Source organism: Triticum aestivum, chromosome 1D (assembly GCF_018294505.1).
Source record: "Triticum aestivum cultivar Chinese Spring chromosome 1D, IWGSC CS RefSeq v2.1, whole genome shotgun sequence".
Lineage (NCBI taxonomy): Eukaryota > Viridiplantae > Streptophyta > Magnoliopsida > Poales > Poaceae > Triticum > Triticum aestivum.
The window spans coordinates 415092105-415112281 of record NC_057796.1 but is presented as its reverse complement, the minus strand read 5'-3'; the positions used below and the strand labels follow the sequence as shown (position 1 = coordinate 415112281).

At 42.8% G+C, this 20177-nt stretch overlaps 1 protein-coding gene across 1 annotated transcript; it reads right to left on the bottom strand.

Moving 5' to 3' along the window:
* Window positions 1-16132: 16132 nt before the first annotated feature.
* Window positions 16133-17615, bottom strand: LOC123172097 (peroxidase 1). The gene is made up of 3 exons (XM_044589132.1): window positions 17327-17615; window positions 17060-17245; window positions 16133-16965 (listed from the first exon to the last, which is right to left on the bottom strand). Exons 1-3 carry the CDS (start codon window positions 17534-17536, stop codon window positions 16378-16380), a joined length of 984 nt encoding a protein of 327 aa, XP_044445067.1. The 5' UTR covers window positions 17537-17615; the 3' UTR covers window positions 16133-16377.
* Between the last annotated feature and the right edge of the window lie 2562 nt (window positions 17616-20177).

Below are 20177 nucleotides of genomic sequence, written 5' to 3'. Positions count from 1 at the left end.
ACTCTGAGATAGTAGCTTCTTTTTGTGAATCTTTTGCTGCTCACATTGATCTCCCTAAGGAGAAGTGGTTTAAATATCATCCTCCCATAGAAGTAAAAGTAGTTGAACCTATTAAACTTGAAGAAAAGACTATCACTTATATTGATCCTATTGTTCCTACTGCTTATGTTGAGAAACCACCTTTCCTTGTTAGAATAAAGGATCATGCTCAAGCTTCAACTGTGGTTCGTAAAAGCAATATTAGAACCTATACTCCTCCTGAGAAAGTTAAAGTTGAACCTAATATTGCTATTGTTAAAGATCTCTTGGCTGATAATATTGAGGGGCATGTTATTTATTTCTGTGATGAAACTGCTAGAATTGCTAAACCTTGTGCTAAAGACAAACATAGACCTGTGGTAGGCATGCCTGTTATTTCTGTTAAAATAGGAGATCATTGTTATCATGGCTTGTGTGATATGGGTGCTAGTGCTAGTGCAATACCTATTGACTTATACAAAGAAATTATGCATGATATTGCACCCGCTGAGATAGAAGAAATTGATGTTACCATTAAGCTTGCCAATACAGATTCTATATCACCAATTGGGATTGTTAGAGATGTTGAAATCTTGCGTGGGAAAACTAAATATCCTGCTGATTTTCTTGTTCTTGGTTCCCCACAAGATAGCTTTTGTCCCATTATATTTGGTAGACCCTTCTTAAACACTGTTAATGCTAAGATAGACTGCAAAAAAGATGTTGTTACTATTGGTCTAGGTGATATGTCTCATGAGTTTAATTTCTCTAAATTCCGTAGACAACACCGTGAAGAGGAATTGCCTAGTAAAGATGAAATTATTGGTCTTGCTTCTATTGTCATACCTCCTAGTGATCCTTTAGAACAATATTTGCTAGACCATGAAAATGATATGTTTATGAATGAAAGAAGGGAAATAGATGAAGTGTTCTTTAAACAGGGACCTATTCTGAAACACAACTTGCCTGTTGAAATCCTAGGGGATCCGCCTCCACCCAAGGGTGATCCCGTGTTTGAGCTTAAACCATTACCTGATACTCTTAAATATGCTTATCTTGATGAAAAGAAGATATATCCTGTTATTATTAGTGCTAACCTTTCAGAGAAGGAGGAAGAAAAATTATTGAAAACTCTGAAGCAGCACCGTGCTGCTATTGGATATACTCTTGATGATCTTAAGGGCATTAGTCCCACTCTATGTCAACACAAAATAAATTTGGAGAAAGATGCCAAACCAGTTATTGATCGCCAACGACGCCTGAATCCTAAGATGAAAGAAGTGCTAAGAAAGGAAATACTAAAGCTCCTTGAGGCAGGTATAATCTATCCCGTTGCTGATAGTCAGTGGGTAAGTCATGTCCATTCTGTCCCTAAGAAGGGAGGTATTATTGTCGTTCCTATTGATAAAGATGAATTGATTCCACAAAGAATTATTACAGGATATAGGATGGTAATTGATTTCCGCAAATTAAATAAAGCTACTAAAAAAGATCATTACCCCTTACCTTTTATTGATCAAATGCTAGAAAGATTATCCAAACATACACATTTTTGCTTTCTAGATGGTTATTCTGGTTTCTCTCAAATACCCGTGTCAGCTGATGATCAAGCTAAGACCACATTTACTTGCCCTTTCGGTACTTTTGCTTATAGACGTATGCCTTTTGGTTTATGTAATGCACCTGCTACCTTTCAAAGACGCATGATGGCTATATTCTCTGACTTTTGTGAAAAGATTTGTGAGGTTTTCATGGACAATTTCTCCGTTTATGGATCCTCTTTAGATGATTGCTTGAGCAACCTTGATAGAGTTTTGCAGAGATGTGAAGAAACTAATCTTGTCTTGAATTGGGAAAAGTGCCACGTCATGGTTAATGAAGGTATTGTCTTGGGGCATAAAATTTCTGAAAGAGGTATTGAAGTTGATAAAGCTAAAGTTGATGCTATTGAAAAGATGCCATATCCCAAGGACATCAAAGGTCTAAGAAGTTTCCTTGGTCACGCTGGATTTTATAGGAGGTTCATTAAGAACTTCTCAAAAATTTCTCGGCCTCTGACTAATCTATTACAAAAATATATGCCATTTGTCTTTGATGATGATTGTGTAGAAGCATTTGAAATACTTAAGAAAGCATTGATTTCTGCACCTATTGGTCAGCCACCTGATTGGAATTTACCCTTTGAAATTATGTGTGATGCTAGCGATTATGTTGTAGGTGTTGTTCTAGGGCAAAGAGTTGATAAGAAATTAAATGTTATTCAATATGCTAGTAAAACTCTAGACAATGATCAGAGAAATTATGCTACTACTGAAAAAGAATTTCTAGCAGTTGTATTTGCTTGTGATAAGTTCAGACCTTATATTGTTGATTCTAAAGTAACTATTCGCACGGATCATGCTGCTATTAAATACCTTATGGAAAAGAAAGATGCTAAACCTAGACTTATTAGATGGGTTCTCTTGCTACAAGAATTTGATTTGCATATTATTGATAGAATGGGAGCTGAGAACCCCGTTGCACACAACTTGTCTAGGTTAGAAAATGTTCTTGATGACCCACTACCTATTGATGATAGCTTTCCTGATGAACAATTAAATGTCATAAATGCTTCTCGTACTGCTCCTTGGTATGCTGATTACGCTAATTACATTGTTGCTAAATTTATACCACCTAGTTTCACATACCAACAAAAGAAAAAGTTTTTCTATGATTTAAGACATTACTTCTGGGATGACTCGCATCTTTATAAAGAAGGAGTAGATGGTGTTATTAGGCGTTTTGTACCTGAGCATGAACAGGAACAGATCCTACACAAGTGTCACTCTGAGGCTTATGGAGAACACCACGCTGGAGACAGAACTGCACATAAGGTATTGCAATCCGGTTTTTATTGGCCTACTCTCTTCAAGGATGCTCGTAAGTTTGTCTTATCTTGTGGTGAATGTCAAAGAATTGGCAATATTAGTAAAAGTCAAGAAATGCCTATGAATTTTTCACTTGTTATTGAACCATTTGATGTTGGGGCTTTGATTATATGGGACCGTTTCCTTCCTCTAATGGGTATACTCATATTTTAGTTGCTGTTGATTACGTTACTAAGTGGGTAGAAGCTATTCCAACTAGTAGTGTTGATCATAACACCTCTATTAAGATGCTTAAAGAAGTTATTTTTCCGAGGTTTGGAGTCCCTAGATATTTAATGACTGATGGTGGTTCACATTTTATTCATGGTGCTTTCCGTAAAATGCTTGCCAAGTATGATGTTAATCATAGAATTGCATCTCCTTATCACCCACAGTCTAGTGGTCAAGTAGAATTGAGTAATAGATAGCTTAAACTAATTTTGCAAAAGACTGTTAATAGATCTAAAAAGAATTGGTCCAAGAAACTTGATGATGCATTCTGGGCCTATAGAACTGCATATAAAAATCCTATGGGAATGTCTCCGTATAAAATGGTTTATGGAAAAGCATGTCACTTACCTCTTGAACTAGAACATAAGGCATATTGGGATATTAAAGAGCTCAACTATGATTTCAAACTTGCCGGTGAGAAGAGGTTATTTGACATTAGCTCACTTGATGAATGGAGAACCCAAGCCTATGAGAATGCCAAGTTGTTTAAAGAAAAACTTAAAAGATGGCATGACAAAAGGATAAAAAAGCGTGAGTTTAATGTAGGTGACTATGTATTGCTATACAACTCTCGTTTAAGATTTTTTGCGGGAAAACTTCTCTCCAAATGGGAAGGTCCTTACGTTATCGAGGAGGTCTATCGTTCCAGTGCCATAAAAATCAACAACTCCGAAGGCACAAATCCTAAGGTGGTGAACGGTCAAAGAATCAAACATTATATCTCAGGTAATCCTATAAATGTTGAAACCAATGTTATTGAAACCGTAACCCCGGAGGAATACATAAGGGACACTTTCCAGAACGTTTCAGACTCCGAAAAGGAATAGGTATGTGGTACGGTAAGAAACCGACTCCAAAACATTTATCATCAAGTGAGCTAATGTCAAATAACCTCTTCTCACCGGCAAGTTTGAAATCATAGTTGAGCTCTTTAATGGCCCAATATGTCTTATGTTCTAATTCGAGAGGTAAGTGACATGCTTTTCCATAAACCATTTTATAAGGAGACATACCCATAGGATTTTTATATGCAGTTCTATAGGCCCATAATGCATCATCAAGTTTCTTGGACCAATTCTTTCTAGATCTATTGACAGTCTTTTGCAAAATTAATTTGATCTCTCTACTACTCAATTCTACTTGACCACTACACTGTGGGTGATATGGGGATGCAATTCTATGATTAACATCATACTAAGCAAGCATTTTACGAAAAGCACCATGAATAAAATATGAATCACCATCAATCATTAAATATCTAGGGACTCCAAACCTTGGAAAAATAACTTCTTTAAGCATCTTAATAGAGGTGTTATGATCAGCACTACTAGTTGGAATAGCTTCTACCCACTTAGTAACGTAATCAACAGCAACTAAAATATGTGTATACCCATTAGAGGAAGGAAACGGTCACATATAATCAAAGCCCCAAACATCAAATGGTTGAATAACAAGTGAATAACTCATATGCATTTCTTGACGTCTACTAATATTACCAATTCTTTGACATTCATCACAAGATAAGACAAACTTACGGGCATCTTTGAAGAGAGTAGGCAAATAAAAACCGGATTGCAATACCTTATGCGCAGTTCTATCTCTGGCGTGGTGTCCTCCATAAGCTTCGGAGTGACACTTGTGTAGGATCTGTTCCTATTCATGCTCAGGTATACAACGTCTAATAACACCATCTACTCCTTCTTTATAAAGGTGTGGGTCATCCCAGAAGTAATGTCTTAAATCATAGAAAGACTTTTTCTTTTGCTGGTATGTGAAACTAGGTGGTATAAATTTAGCAACAATGTAATTAGCATAATCAACATACCATGGAGCAGTACGAGAAGCATTTATGACAGCTAATTGTTCATCAGGAAAGCTATCATCAATAGGTAGTGGGTCATCAAGAACATTCTCTAACCTAGACAAGTTATGTTCAACGGGGTTCTCAGCTCCCTTTCTATCAATAATATGCAAATCAAATTCTTGTAGCAAGAGAACCCATCTAATAAGTCTAGGTTTAGCATCTTTCTTGTCCATAAGGTATTTAATAGCAGCATGATCAATGTGATCATTTACTTTAGAATCAACAATATAAGGTCTGAACTTATCACAAGCAAATACAACTGCTAAAAATTCTTTTTTAGTAGTAGCATAATTTCTCTGGGCATTGTCTAGAGTTTTACTAGCATATTGGATAACATTTAATTTCTTATCAACTCTTTGTCCTAGAACAGCACCTACAGCATAATCACTAGCATCACACATAATTTCAAAGGGTAAATTCCAATCAGGTGGCTGAACAATAGGTGCAAAAATCAAGGCTTTCTTAATTATTTCAAATGCTTCTACACAAACATCATCAAAGATAAAAGGAATATCTTTTCATAAGAGATTAGTCAGAGGCCTGGAGATTTTAGAGAAGTCCTTAATGAACCTCCTATAAAAACCGGCATGACCAAGGAAACTTCTTATAACTTTAATGTCCTTGGGACACGGCATCTCTTCAATAGCATCAACTTTAGCTTTGTCAACTTCAATACCTCTTTCAGAAATTTTATGCCCCAAGACAATATCTTCATTAACCATAAAGTGGCACTTCTCCCAATTCAAGACAAGGTTAGTTTCTTCACATCTCTGCAAAACTCGATCAAGGTTGCTCAAGCAATCATCAAAAGAAGTTACATATACGGGAAAATCATCCATGAAAACCTCAACAATCTTTTCACAAAAATCAGAGAATATAGCCATCATGCATCTTTGAAAGGTAGCAGGTGCACTACATAAACCAAAAGGCATACGTCTATAAGCAAAGGTACCGAAAGGACAAGTAAAAGTGGTCTTTTCTTCATCCTCTTTTGACACAGGTATTTGGGAGAAACCAGAATAACAATCTAGAAAGCAAAAATGCGTATGTTTGGATAATCTTTCTAGCATTTGATCGATAAAAGGTAAATGGTAATGATCCTTTTTAGTAGCTTTATTTAATTTGCCAAAATCAATTTCCATTCTGTAACCTGTAACAATTTTTTGTGGGATCAATTCATCTTTATCATTAGGAACAATAGTAATACCTCCCTTCTTAGGGACACAATGGACAGGACATACCCACTGACTATCTGCAACGGGATAATTATACCTGCCTCCAGAAGCTTTAGTATTTCTTTCCTTACCACTTCTTTCATCTTAGGATTTAACCGTCATTGGTGATCAACAAGTGGTTTAGCGTCTTTCTCCAAAAAAAATTGTGTTGGCCTAGAGTGGGACTAATGCCCTTAAGATCATCAAGAGTATATCCAATAGCAGCATGGTGCTTCTTCAGAGTTTTCAATAATTTCTTTTCTTCATGCTTTGAAAGGTTAGCACTAATAATAACAGGATATATCTTCTTCTCATCAAGATAAGCATATTTAAGAGTATCAGGTAATGGTTTAAGCTCAAACACAGGATACCCTTGGGTGCAGGAGGATCCCCTAGGATTTCAACAGGCAAGTTGTGTTTCAAAATAGGTCACTGTTTAAAGAAATACTTCATCTATTTCCCTTCTTTCATTCATAAACATATCATTTTCATGGTCGAGCAAATATTGTTCTAAAGGGTCATTAGGAGGCACGGCAATAGAAGCAAGACCAATAATTTCATCTTTACTAGGCAATTCCTCTTCACGGGGTTGTCTACGAAATTTATCAAAGTTAAACTCATGAGACGTATCCCCCAAACCAATAGTAACAACATCCTTTTCGTAGTCTATCCTAGCATTAACAGTATTCAAGAAGGGTCTACCAAATATGATGGGACAAAAGCTATCTTGTGGGGAACTAAGAACGAGGAAATCAGTAGGATATTTAATTTTCCCACACAAGACTTCAACATCTCTAACAATCCCGACTAGCGAAATAGTGTCTCTATTGGCAAGCTTAATTGTAACATCAATTTCCTCTAACTCAACAGGTGCAATATCATGCATAATTTCTTTGTATATGGAATGAGGTATTGCACTTGCACTAGCACCCATATCACATAAGCCATGATAGCAATGATCTCCTATTTTAACAGAGATAACAGGCATGCCTACAACAGGTCTATGTTTATTTTTAGCATCAGGTCTAGCAATTCTAGCAGCTTCATTGCAGAAGTAAATAACATACCCATCGATATTATCAGCCAAGAGATCTTTAACCATAGCAATACTAGGTTCAAATTTAATTTGCTCAGGGGGTTTGGGTGTCTTAATGTTACTTTTGTTGACCATAGTTGAAGCTTTAGCATGATCCTTTATTCTAACAGGGAAAGGTGGTTTCTCAATATAAGCAGTAGGAATGACAGGATCATTATAAGTGATAGTCTTTTCTTCAACTTTAATAGGTGCAACTACTTTTACTTCAATGGGAGGATTATATTTAAACAACTTCTCCTTTGGGAGATCAACATGAGTTGCAAAGGATTCACAGAAAGAAGCAACTATCTCACAGTCAAGTCCATATTTAGTGCTAAATTCACGGAAAACATCAAAATCCATACCTGACTCCTTACCTTCTTCGAGATCCCAATCTTCAGAGTTGCATTTAATTCTTTCCAATAAATCCCATTTGAATTCAATAGTCTTCATCATAAAAGAGTCAGTACAAGAAGTATCGAGCATGGAGTGATTATTGAGAGAAAGCCGAGCATAAAAATTTTGAATAATCATTTCTCTTGAGAGCTCATGATTGGGTCATGAATATAACATTGACTTAACCCTCCCCCAAGCTTGAGCGATGCTTTCTCCTTCGCGAGGCCAAAAATTATATATATAATTACGATCACGATGAACAAGATGCATAGGATAAAACTTCTGATGAAATTCCAATTTCAATCGGTTGTAGTTCCATGATCCCATATCATCACATAGCCTAAACCATGTCAATGCCTCTCCCTTCAAAGATAAAGGGAAGACCTTCTTTTTGATAACATCCTCGGGCATACTTGCAAGCTTAAATAATCCACAAACTTCATCCACATAGATTAGGTGCAAATCGGGATGTAATGTTCCATCTCCTGTAAAAGGATTAGCTAGCAGTTTGTCTATCACACCCAAAGGAATTTCAAAGTAAACATTTTCAGTAGGTTTAGTAGGTTGAGGAGCAACTCTTTGCTCTACTGGTCAGGGTGAAGATACCCCGAACAAGCCCCTCAGAGGATTACTTTCCATAGTAACAAGTGACAGTAAATTTCAGCACACTATATAAATTTTTCCTTACCAAATTCCACCTACCAAAGGCGCTTCACTCCCCGGCAACGGCGCCAGAAAAGAGTCTTGATGACCCACAAGTATAGGGGATCTATCGTAGTCCTTTCGATAAGTAAGAGTGTCGAACCCAACGAGGAGCAGAAGGAAATGACAAGCGGTTTTCAGTAAGGTATTCTCTGCAAGCACTGAAATTATCGGTAACAGATAGTTTTGTGATAAGGTAATTTTTAACGGGTAACAAGTAATGAAAGTAAACAAGGTGCAGCAAGATGGCACAATCGTTTTTGTAGCAAAGGAAAAGCCTGGACAAACTCTTATATAGAGAAAAGCGCTCCCGAGGACACATGGGAATTATCGTCAAGCTAGTTTTCATCACGCTCATATGATTCGCGTTCGATACTTTGATAATTTGCTATGTGGGTGGACCGGTGCTTGGGTGCTGCCCTTTCTTGGACAAGCAACCCACTTATGATTAACCCCTATTGCAAGCATCCGCAACTACAAAAGAAGTATTAAGGTAAACCTAACCATAGCATGAAACATATGGATCCAAATCAGCCCTTACGAAGCAACGCATAAACTAGGGTTTAAGCTTCTGTCACTCTAGCAACCCATCATCTACTTATTACTTCCCAATGCCTTCCTCTAGGCTCAAATAATGGTGAAGTTTCATGTAGTCGACGTTCACATAACACCACTAGAGGAAAGACAATATACATCTCATCAAAATATCGAACGGATACCAAATTCACATGACTACTTATAGCAAGACTTCTCCCATGTCCTCAGGAACAAACGTAACTACTCACAAATCACATTCATGTTCATAATCAGAGGGGTATTAATATGCATTAAGGATCTGAACATATAATCTCCCACCGAATAAACCAACTAGCATCAACTACAAGGAGTAATCAACACTACTAGCAACCCATAGGTACCAATCTGAGGTTTTGGGACAAAGATTGAATACAAGAGATGAACTAGGGTTTGCGAGGAGATGGTGCTGGTGAAGATGTTGATGGAGATTGACCCCCTCCCACTAAGAGGATAGATGGTGATGATGATGGCGATGATTTCCCCCTCTCGGAGGGAAGTTTCCCCGGCAGAACAGCTCTGCCGGAGCCCTAGATTGGTTCCGCCTCGTGGCGGCGGAGTTTCTTCCCGAAAGCTTGCTTCTGATTTTTTTTTCCAGGGTAAAAGACTTCATATAGTAGAAGATGGGCACCGGAGGCCTGCCAGGGGGCCCATGAGGCAGGGGCGTGCCCAGGGGGTAGGGTGCGCCCCCCACCCTCGTGGATGGTGGGTGGCTCCCCTCTGGTACTTATTTCGCTTAGTATTTTTTATTAATTCCAAAAATAACTTCCGTGGAGTTTCAGGACTTTTGGAGTTGTGCAGAATAGGTCTCTAATATTTGATCCTTTTCCAGCCCAGAATTCCAGCTGCCGGCATTCTCCCTCTTCATGTAAACCTTGTAAAATAAGAGAGAATGGGCATAAGTATTGTGACATAACATGTAATAACAGCCCATAATGCAAGAAATATCGATATAAAAGCATGATGCAAAATGGATGTATCAGGAGGCGTCACCGAGGAGCTCTAACACCTATTTCAATCTCGTGATCTTGTCTCCCAGTGAAAACCGTGATCCGGCTTCTCAGATTAGCGATGTTAATGCCCTCTATGAGCATGTGTTTACTTGAATGCATCATTTCATAGACTTGACAGGTTGGTGTAGGAGATATGCCCTAGAGGCAATAATAAATGATATTATCTATCTCCGAGTTCATAATTATGTTTATGTTCCATGCTATAACTGCAATGATTCTCGAGTCTGCAATATCCACGAGGCTCGGAGGAAGACTCATATGCACGTGTGGAATAATAAACGGTAAGAAGTATTCCTAGTCTGGCCTCTAAGACTAGCTCAAGCGTTGCATGATGGTTCTGTTTTCCTGATCATGGGCATGTCTATGCCAGCAATTTTGAGGGCATAATGTTAAGAGAACATTTGTGTTGAATCGACCCGGATTGATGTTATGCTATGAGATTCATTCATCACAAGTTAATGGTACATAACACAGAGATGGTTAACGTTTGCATGATTCCTTAGACCATGAGAGTATCGAGTTTCTTCATGCTTGCTTCATGAACTTTGGGGTTTGTTAAACGTCATCCGTAAATGGGTGGCTATTACGGCGGCTTACGGGTTCATGGAAAAGTGTGTCAAGTAACTTGATAGCTCAAGATTGGGATTTTCTCCTCCGACGATGGAGAGATATCTCTGGGCCCTCTCGGTGTTATGGTATCCTTCATCGTCTGGCCAGACACTTTGTGATTTGATCACGGGGATGCCGGAACACGATAACGAGAAAAGAGAACAATACCGGTAACGAGGTAACTAGCATAGTGCACAAGTTGTCGATCCACGGGAATGCTAACATGTCTCACCTCGGGTATTTGTAACATATCGCGAAGCAACAGGAATAGCACACGGCAACTGGAGGTTCACTCGAATTTTTATTCGTGTGGGTATAGAGGTCAATATGGGTGTCCACGGCTCCAATGTTGATCATTGATCGGAAAGGGTTCCAGTCATGTCTATACTTCACCGAACCTATAGGGTCACACGCTTAAGGGTCATCTATCTGCTGAATACTAGACAAGGAGTCTGAGAGAAAATCACCGAAAAAGTTTCGGACACCGGAAAAGTTTCGGACACCGGAAAAGGTTCCGCAGAAAGAGGTCATCGGATGAGTTTCGATGAAACTGAAAAGTTGTTTCAGGGGATACCATAAAGTCAAATTGGTTTCGGCACATGCCTGATAATTCTTGGAGGGTGCCAGAATCATTCTGGAAGCTTTCTGGAATTTTCCGGGATAATAAACGGATATGCTCCGGATCTGCCGGAACCACTTCAGATGCTTTTCGCAGATGAAAATCACTAAACCGGAATTGTTTCGGAACGCGTTGAAAATAATTTTGGTGGGTACTGGAAATGTTCTAAGCCCACACAAATATTTTCAGTTCGAACAGACGCTGAAAAATGTCGTCGTGAATAGTGAAAGTGCTTTTTGGGATATTTTATGGTGAGTCACCTTTTGGGATATTTCCAAAAGGCTTCTAGAAGGGCTTGGGGGCCAAGCATGCTCCTCATGGGGGTCCCCCAAGGGGGTTGGCCGGCCAAATGTGTGGGGCTCCATGGAGCTCCACTTCCCTCCCCATTATGCCCTTCATGTGTGACATTTACATGGGCATTTTGGGTTTTTGTGAGCCATCCCTACCCCTTGGCTTTCCTATAAATAGAGGAGGAGTGGGCAGCCCAAACCTCATCCCTTCTCACATACAAGTGCCATGCAATGATCTGGCTTCTCTCTCCCTCCCCGCGAAATAGTTTCGTAGAGCCGAAAGGCTGTCTGGGTTCCGGCAGGAACTAGTTCTGGACGGCGAAGCCCTGCCGGATAGATGACACCGTATGTGTGCAACTCTGTAGAGAGATCGTAGTTTCGGTCTTAGTTCGTGAGTGCCTCCCGAAGGGCTGTCCATGTGACCGTCCGAGTTTCGAAGGTCCTCCCAAAGGGCTGTCCGAGTGACCGTTCGAGTTACGAAGGTCCTCCCGAAGGGCTGTCCGCGACACCGTCCGAGGGGGCTGCTCGACCGCCTCCCTGAAGGCTGTCTGAGGAGCAGATGAGGGTAAACATCCTCGCGCTTGGGAGGTTGTAAATCCTAGCTGCGGGGATCTGCACCGCCGATCGTCATCGACTCTACTTCCCGCTGCGCTACGAGTCGGTAACGAAAAAGATCAAACCATGTATGCAGTCTCCATAGTGGTCCTGGGCTGTTGCGTAGGTCGGAAAATTTTTGTTTTCTGCTGCGTTACCCTACAGTTGGAGCACCTCATGGGGAGTTGTTGGTGGAGGGCATGCAGTGGCGTGGTTGGTGTGGTGCTGGCTGGTGCGGCTTTCCTGTCTCTCAGGTGCACTGCTTTGGGTAGTTGAGGCATGGAGGTGATGCTTGGTGGTGGGTAGCAATGATTCTTTCAGCAGTGTGGTGATGTGGAGATGGTGCACGGTAACAGTGTTGATGATGAGCCGGTGGTTCCATGGAGCCAGATGATTGACGAAGTTAGTGGTTGGAGATCTTGGTCATGGCGGTTCAATGAGGGCTCGTAATGTATTGTCTGGTGGCAGGTAGCTATGCTCAGATTAACCACTGATCTGCACTTGCGACGGAGGCGTGAGATCGCCAAAGTGGCCCTTATGGAGGATTTTGGTGGCATCGTTGTCTCTAGTCTGTGGATCTATGACCTGCATCACATGTGCGTTGATTTTGGTGGCAGCTGCTCGACATAGATCATCGTTGCTTTTTTTTCATTTTGTCTAGGCGTAACTTCGGTCTTATATGACTTTTCTCTTTACCACTGTGGTTTTTATGTGTGTTGGTATTGGCTGTGTCCACCCTAGTTATGCGGAGGCCAGATGTATATTCATTATGTTTGTATGCACTTGATGCCGCATTCTGAATCAATAAAAAAGACTCTTCATAAGAAAATGTAAGATGTGTAACTCGCGGACAGAGAGAAATAAGTCACAGGGATGTGGATGGATGATATATAAATGAGTGGTAGGTGCATTAATGCATGGGTGTGAGCAGCCCAGTATATGCAGTCGGTTTGTAGGGCAAGATAAAAACTGATCGAACGGATGTTAACCCATGTCGCGCGTGAATCCAACGCAAAGGAGATCGATCTATAAAGTGAGAAGATTCCACATAACCTTACAAAGGTTAATGTCAAAGGTATCATTAAAGTATATAGAGTAGGTCTTACTTCACAAACTGATCGGATGTTCTAGTGGTCAGCGGGACGTTGGAGAACGATAAAGGGTGTGGTTTTGAGTCCCAAAGAATGCAAGGTCTAAAAAAACCTTGGTGCACCCTTAGCATGGTTTGTGAGAAAACTAGGCAATTTTCAAACAAATTCCTATAAAAAATAGTTAGTTTGCCATCGATCGAAGGAACGCTGTGTGGTAGCTACGTGACCGATTATTTTCCTCTCAAACCAGTTTTGGTCTTATTTGATCAAATCAACGAGTTTGCGACCTAAACTGATCACTTTCCAAGTTGTTGGCCTAAAGCATGCAATCGGTCTGAGCTAAGGAGCTAATGACACATTTCACTCTTGTATGCCTTCTCGAAGTGTACTTGGAAACAACACCAACCCTTTCCATGCTGCAATTCACGAACATATTCATGGAGGACCCCTACCCTGTCCAGGATAATCCTACCATGCATTGACGACGTTTGTGTGGGCTGAACCACTTGGTTGACAACCCCATTGAGTCAATTATTCGTCACCTTTGTAAAAATAAAGCTAACGTTAAGAAGGCATGTCAATATGTGCAATGGAAATGGATTAGCCTCATTAGTCATGGGCAGTAAAATAATTTCACAAAAGATAGTCTTAAAAGCTTAGGGTGCTCAACATGGAGGTCCTCAAACAACTCCACAACCTTCTAGGATGCTTGATAGACCCGGTTGAGAAGTCGGCCCAGGTGCTTTATTATGAATACAACTTCGCTCACCCTATGTCCAGGAAAAGGGGTTGCGAGGAGCATGTTTGGAGCATCCAAAACCTATTGAGATGTCATCTACTGAATTGTTTAGAGAGAAATTACTCTAATTGGGAGTTCCAAATAGACATATTATTTGGTAATATAAGTGTTTAGGGATGTCGGGGAGAGTGAGAGAGAGAGAGAGAGAGAGAGAGAGAGAGAGAGAGAGAGAGAGAGAGATGTTGCTACACTACTCAACTGTAATCATTAAAATGCATGGAACATCTATTAATTCGAGCTGGCTAATCTAGACTAGATCTAAAGGAAGCCTTTCAGGGATTAGAGCAATTGTTATCCTCTTCTCTCCCATGAAAAGAAAAATTTAGTGTATAGACACCGCTAAAACATCGTAATAAAGAGGCAAAGGAGATATAGGGGTGAAGGCAAAGCCCTCGGATGAGCCGCCACGGTTAGTGGTACTATGTGGATCATATGAGAAAAAAATAACTTTAAAAGGAATATATGTGCTTCTGTTGTAGTAGTGAAAAAACAACATAAGAAGTGCTATACAATGACCATTTTAGACATCAAAAATTTAATATAAGCTCCATTCCACCAAAATATGAAAGTCCTACTCTTATTGTCAAGGATATCAAGCTAAACCATCGAGAAGGGTGAAGGAGAATTTCATTGAGAGGAAAGACTCCGGACACAAGATTTGATGATAGAGAACCTCTTACTTTCCTCGGAAAGAGCTGAGATAAATTTTCAGTGAGAGGCAAGGTTGGAGAAAACGCAGGCGTAATTAAAATCTTGGGATATGTGAAAATGTTTTTCTACTTTGGATCCATCATTCTTTGTGCCTGTGCACTTGGTGACTGGCACAGAACAAAACATAAGGATACACTCCCTAACAAGAAGAGACAATACGCACGCCAATGCCCAGATTCAATGCTGAAAAGTTGGAAAGACGGTTGATGGCTGCTATCAAAACGGCCCAAAAAGTAACTAAATAACAATATTCTGACTATAACTCTTCCTTTTACTAGCACATGTGAAACATTATGATATGCTCTGAGATGAAACAAAGAACACAACAAAACATTATGTAACAATAAATAAAACAAAACAAACATAGACAGAACTAGTAAGCGTGACATGAATCTCCAGGTGACAACGGACGGCATGTCGGATGTGGCAATATTGAATTGTTCGTCGTGTGTACAAGGAATTAACATGGTCGTAACAAAACAATAAATTAACGAAAAGTCTAACGCTCACATGTGTGGGCGTTTGCATCTCGCCCACACGCGTGGATCCGCGTCCATTTGTTAGCGCACGAATCTTGGCATGTTTTTAGTGCCACGTAGGACTGGGCTGGTGTGTGGGCATTCACCCGGTCGCCCACACGGTCGTTTCACCACACGGGAGGGGCTGGTGTGTGGGCGTTCAGTAGTTCGCTCATACGCCACTTTCCACTCACGCACAAGGGCTGGTGTGTGGGCATTTGCCATCTCGCCCACACGCCCGTCTCATCTCCCACACCCAAGTTGCCACTTGCCATGTGTTTTGCACTGTACATGGCAGCTGCCCTAGTGTGCTTTATAAGCAGATGGCAACTCTCTCTTTTTTTTTACCCGAACATGTCAGTCGCCATGTATTTTTGCAGGGTACACAGCAACTGCCCTAGTGTGCTTCTAAGCAGATGACAACTCTCTTTTTTACCCGAACATGTTGTTTTGCCATGTCTTTTTGTAGCACTACACGGCAACTGCCTAGTGTTAGTAGGTGGCAACTCCTAAGGTTTTCAAATCATGGCAACTGTAGTAAACCAGACCATACATGACAACTGCCTAGTGGTAAACCAGACCATACATGGCAACTGCCAAGTGGTAAACCAGACCATACATGGCAACAGCCGCAGTTGCCAAAAATGGCATCTGAAACTTTTGACATTAGATGGCAACTGCAGTTGAGCAACCATGGCAACTGTAGTTGTCCGACATGGCAACCGAAGTTCAGCGACATGGCAACTGCAGATAAACGAACATGGACGAGGGTCTGGACCATGGCAACTGCGGGACGCGCGGTGACTATCACACGGGGCGTGCGGGACCACGAGGTACGAGGTCTGACGTACGGGGCCTGTGGGCGTTATCTATTTCACTCTCACACACGCGTGTGAGAGGGACCGGGAGGAAAAAAAGAGGTGTGTGGGCATTACTTGTTTTGCCCACACATAGGTGTGTGGGCTGTTTCTTCTCCATGCCACACGAGGCGTGCGGCACAACCACCCGATACACCACACGTGTGGCAGTTATCGGTGTCCTAAATTAACGAAAGAAAAAGATTTGGGAGAGAAAGGAGCTATGACAATCTTACAGTAAGATACAGGGGGAAAAGATGTTCACAAATCAAAACAGCCTTGCACTTCGTCGGTGGTTTAATGGTTGACCACGCTGCACTTCTTCCTGATCTTACCCTGGCTTCCGGTGAGCGGGTTGGCGTTGCCCATCTTGATCATGGAGGCGGCGAAGTCGGCGAAGAACTCGTCCTTGAAGGTCCCGGTGGCATGGCGCTGGACGTAGGCGCGGGTGAACGGGTCGGTGAGGAGGGCGCCGTCGGAGTGGAAGAGGCCCCGCCGCTTGCTCACCAGCTTGAAGTAGTCAGTGTCGAAGGTCTTGAAGCTGCCGGGGTCCATCTCCACGAGGGTGGTGTTGTCGTTGAGGCTGGCACACTTGCTCTTTAGCCGCATCATGTACTGCGGCTCCAGTGTGGGGTCGATGTCGCTGGGGTTCTCCATGCCGGTGAAGTTGTAGAGCCGGTCGGAGAAGGAGAAGCAGTGCGACGTCCCGATGGTGTGCCCGGCGGACAAGACGACAAGGTCCTTTGCGTCGAGGTTCACGGCGGCGAAGAGCTGGGTGAGCACGGTGAAGTTGGAGGTCGGGGGTGGCAGAGCGTCGGTCTCGTTGGAAATGGACACGCTGCCGTCTCGCCGGCCGAGAGGAACTGTCCAGAATGGACCCTTGCTCTGGAGAAACCATGATCGAGCAGCATTAGAATTTGGCTTCCACACGTATATACCGTGTCATTTGCAAAAGAGAATGGCCTAGTACTCTACTCACCAGCCATACTCCGTCCCTGGCAATGAGGGCGAGGATGTCAGCGCAGGAGACGGTGTCGGGGCAGGCCTTCTCCACCGCGGCCTTCACCCTCTCGACAAAGCCGAAGCCTCGCAGCGTCTGGTTCGGCTGCGCGTCCTTCTCCGCCGTCTTGTTGGCCGAGTCCAGCAGAACCGAGCCGTCGCACCCCTGCATTCATGGCGGTCACTGGTCAGGCCACAGCACACAACATGGTACGGACGGAAACTGATGCATGCAAATGCAGCTTACCCTGACGAAGCAGTCGTGGAAGTGCATCCGGAGGAGCGGCCCGGCGAGGCTGGGCGCCAGTGACAGCGCCCTCACCATCTCCTTCCTCACGACGTCCTCCACGCTGGGGCACGACTCGCTGTAGAACTTGTCGTGCAGCTGCGCCCGCGCGCACGTGGCCGCCACCGCCGCGAGCAGCAGCGCCACCATCGTCGCAGCCCTGGACGCCATATTCTCGGCCAAGAAGGTTGTTTCTTGCTTGGCTATGCAAGAAACGACGATGGCTAGGTGGCTAGTTGATCAGGGGAAGCTTGAGCTGCTGCTGCTGCTGATGGACTGGCGCCGGGGAAATATATAGCGCCGGAGTGTCCCCACGCCTGCATGTGGTGGGCTGTCCTCCAGAGCAGCAGGTAAAATGCCCATGGTTTAATGAGTTGTTCCTTGTTTGCGCTCTCCGGAATCTTTGCCATGGCAGGTACCCCGGCGGCCACCGTACGTATAATGGAGGCGGGCGGACAGCCAGACGGAAGCACATCATTAGATGAATTAACTAATTTTCTCTAGACAGCAATCTGCTCACTAACTTACTAACTAGCCATCACGGAGCAAACTGCGGTGCCAAGTTCTAATCAACAAAGGATACGTGCAACAAATGAATGCCACCACCTACTGGTAGGTTGAAGATATGGAAATATCATGATCCGTATATTTATACCGGCACCACATGCTATCCCGAATCAGTTTTGCTAAGTCTCAGTCGATGCTATATTCGTTTGGTCTGAAATACTCGTAACCCCGGAATTTTGAGGCAGATTCAAACAAACTTGAAAATAAATTTAAATTATGTTAGAAGTCATTGAAAGGTAGTAATTTTTTTATAGAATTTTCACACATGTCGTCCAAAATTGCCTTGTTTTTTAGATTAAAAACCTTGCCAAGAATTAGGCTAATATGATGCCTTTGTCGAGGCCCTGGCCCAAAAGACCAGGAGAATTTAAATATCATGTTTTGATCAAGATATAATTTGAATAATGACGTTTAAATTCCAAACATGGTTAAAATGATATTTATAAATTTGGAGATCTAGTTTTTATAAGTCTCAAGCTTGGCATGTGGTTGGAATTTTGTATTCACGAAAAACCAATGGACATGAATTTGCACCCCCCCCCCCCCCCCACCCGGGTGTTTGAGCCAAGCAATTCTGCACCAAATTCAATATTTAAACCCGAATATTAATCTAGAGATCCTACACCTACGAAAGTCTAGGTAAACCCGCCATAGCAATCATACAGACATTCTAGAACACAAGAAAAATAGTTGCCGAGGCAAGATCCTAAACATGCCGATTACCCGGTTGCATCTTATTGCTTAGTCATCTTGTCATCGACCGTCGCCTAAGAAGACCATACACTATAGAAAATGGCTTACAGGTGAACACAAATTTGTGACGGGTGAGGCGTGTCACCCGCCACAGCTAATTTGGAAATATAGCAATGACGGGTACCAAAGCTTACCCGCCACTGCTAGTAACAGAGCAGTGGCAGGCAGGAATATGTGCCCGCCACTGGTAGACCGTTTCAGAGCTGGATGCGTAATGCAACCTAATTGTGGTGAGCAGTAACAAAGGCCCACCATTGCTTATTTGTACATCAGTGGCGAGTGTGACTGTTGCTTGCCACTGCTAAATTATGGTAAGCACTCTTACCAGGCACGAAGGAAGTACATATTATACACTTGTAGTAGTGGCGGTCCAGTCGGCCGCCCGCCAGTGCTGTCCACTTACGTGTAGTAGGTGCCCTGCCGTGCCCGTCACACGTAGACCCACGACGCTGGCTGTAGTTCACTTTTCCCCCACCTGAAAAACGGTTTCAAAATTTGGCATTTTCCCCCGCCCCTGCCCCCCGCGCCTTTCCCCCCAAATCTCGCCAGACTCGGCGTCGCGCCCCACGTTGCCGCCTCTCATCCTCGCCGCTGCTGCTCCCCTCGTTGCCGCCTCTCCTCCTCGCCGGCGCCGCCACACGCCTCGTTGTTGTCAACCCCTTCGTCGATGCTGCGTCGCGGCCTTCTTCGCCGCCACGGGCATGGACTCCTTCTCCAACACTGGAGGCATCTCGCTGCCACCGCCACCGCGAAGCTCCTCCGCGATGGCTACCCCTCCGACCATTGTGCCCTCCTCCGCCAACATCGGATACCTCGCGCCGCCTTCGGACGCCAAGCGAGCCACCTCTCTGGTATGGTCAAAGTTGTGTTTAGGGTCATTGCGGCGGCCCTCAGCGACAATGTTTTGGCAAAACGTCGATTCATTTCCGTTTCGCCGAATTTCTGGTACTCGTTATATCCTCTTTTTAGCATAGGTCATGTCGAATTTTTCTTTCTTTTTTAACTAGGATCCATTGTAGTATCGTTGGCTTATATTTGCAGGTATTAACATGAGTGCCTATGTTTTGGCGAAACGTCGATCCATTTCTGTTGGCCTTACTTTGAAACGTAAGTTCATTTCTTTATGCTTGCACATATACACGTGAGTACTTTGATTTCAATCTTATTAATTTTACATTGTTCAATTGTTCCCCGAGACGGCCGAACTTATTTCTTCGATTCCAGGAGAGACCCTAAGAAGCCATGGACCGATCTGAAGAAACTTATCAATGCTGCTCTTTTGAAGTGTCATAAGTCCGACCGTAAGAACATGCCACATTAACAGTACAAATTTAACACTAGCTTCTACTGCCGGCAACAACCGAAAGGCGAAACCATGCACATGGCTGGCTACTATGCCAAGGTCTTGACGGATGACTATGTGCGCGCAGGACCACTGTTGAGGAGTGATTCAATGTTGTAGAAATGGTCCGAAGAGAATGAGAAGGAACTT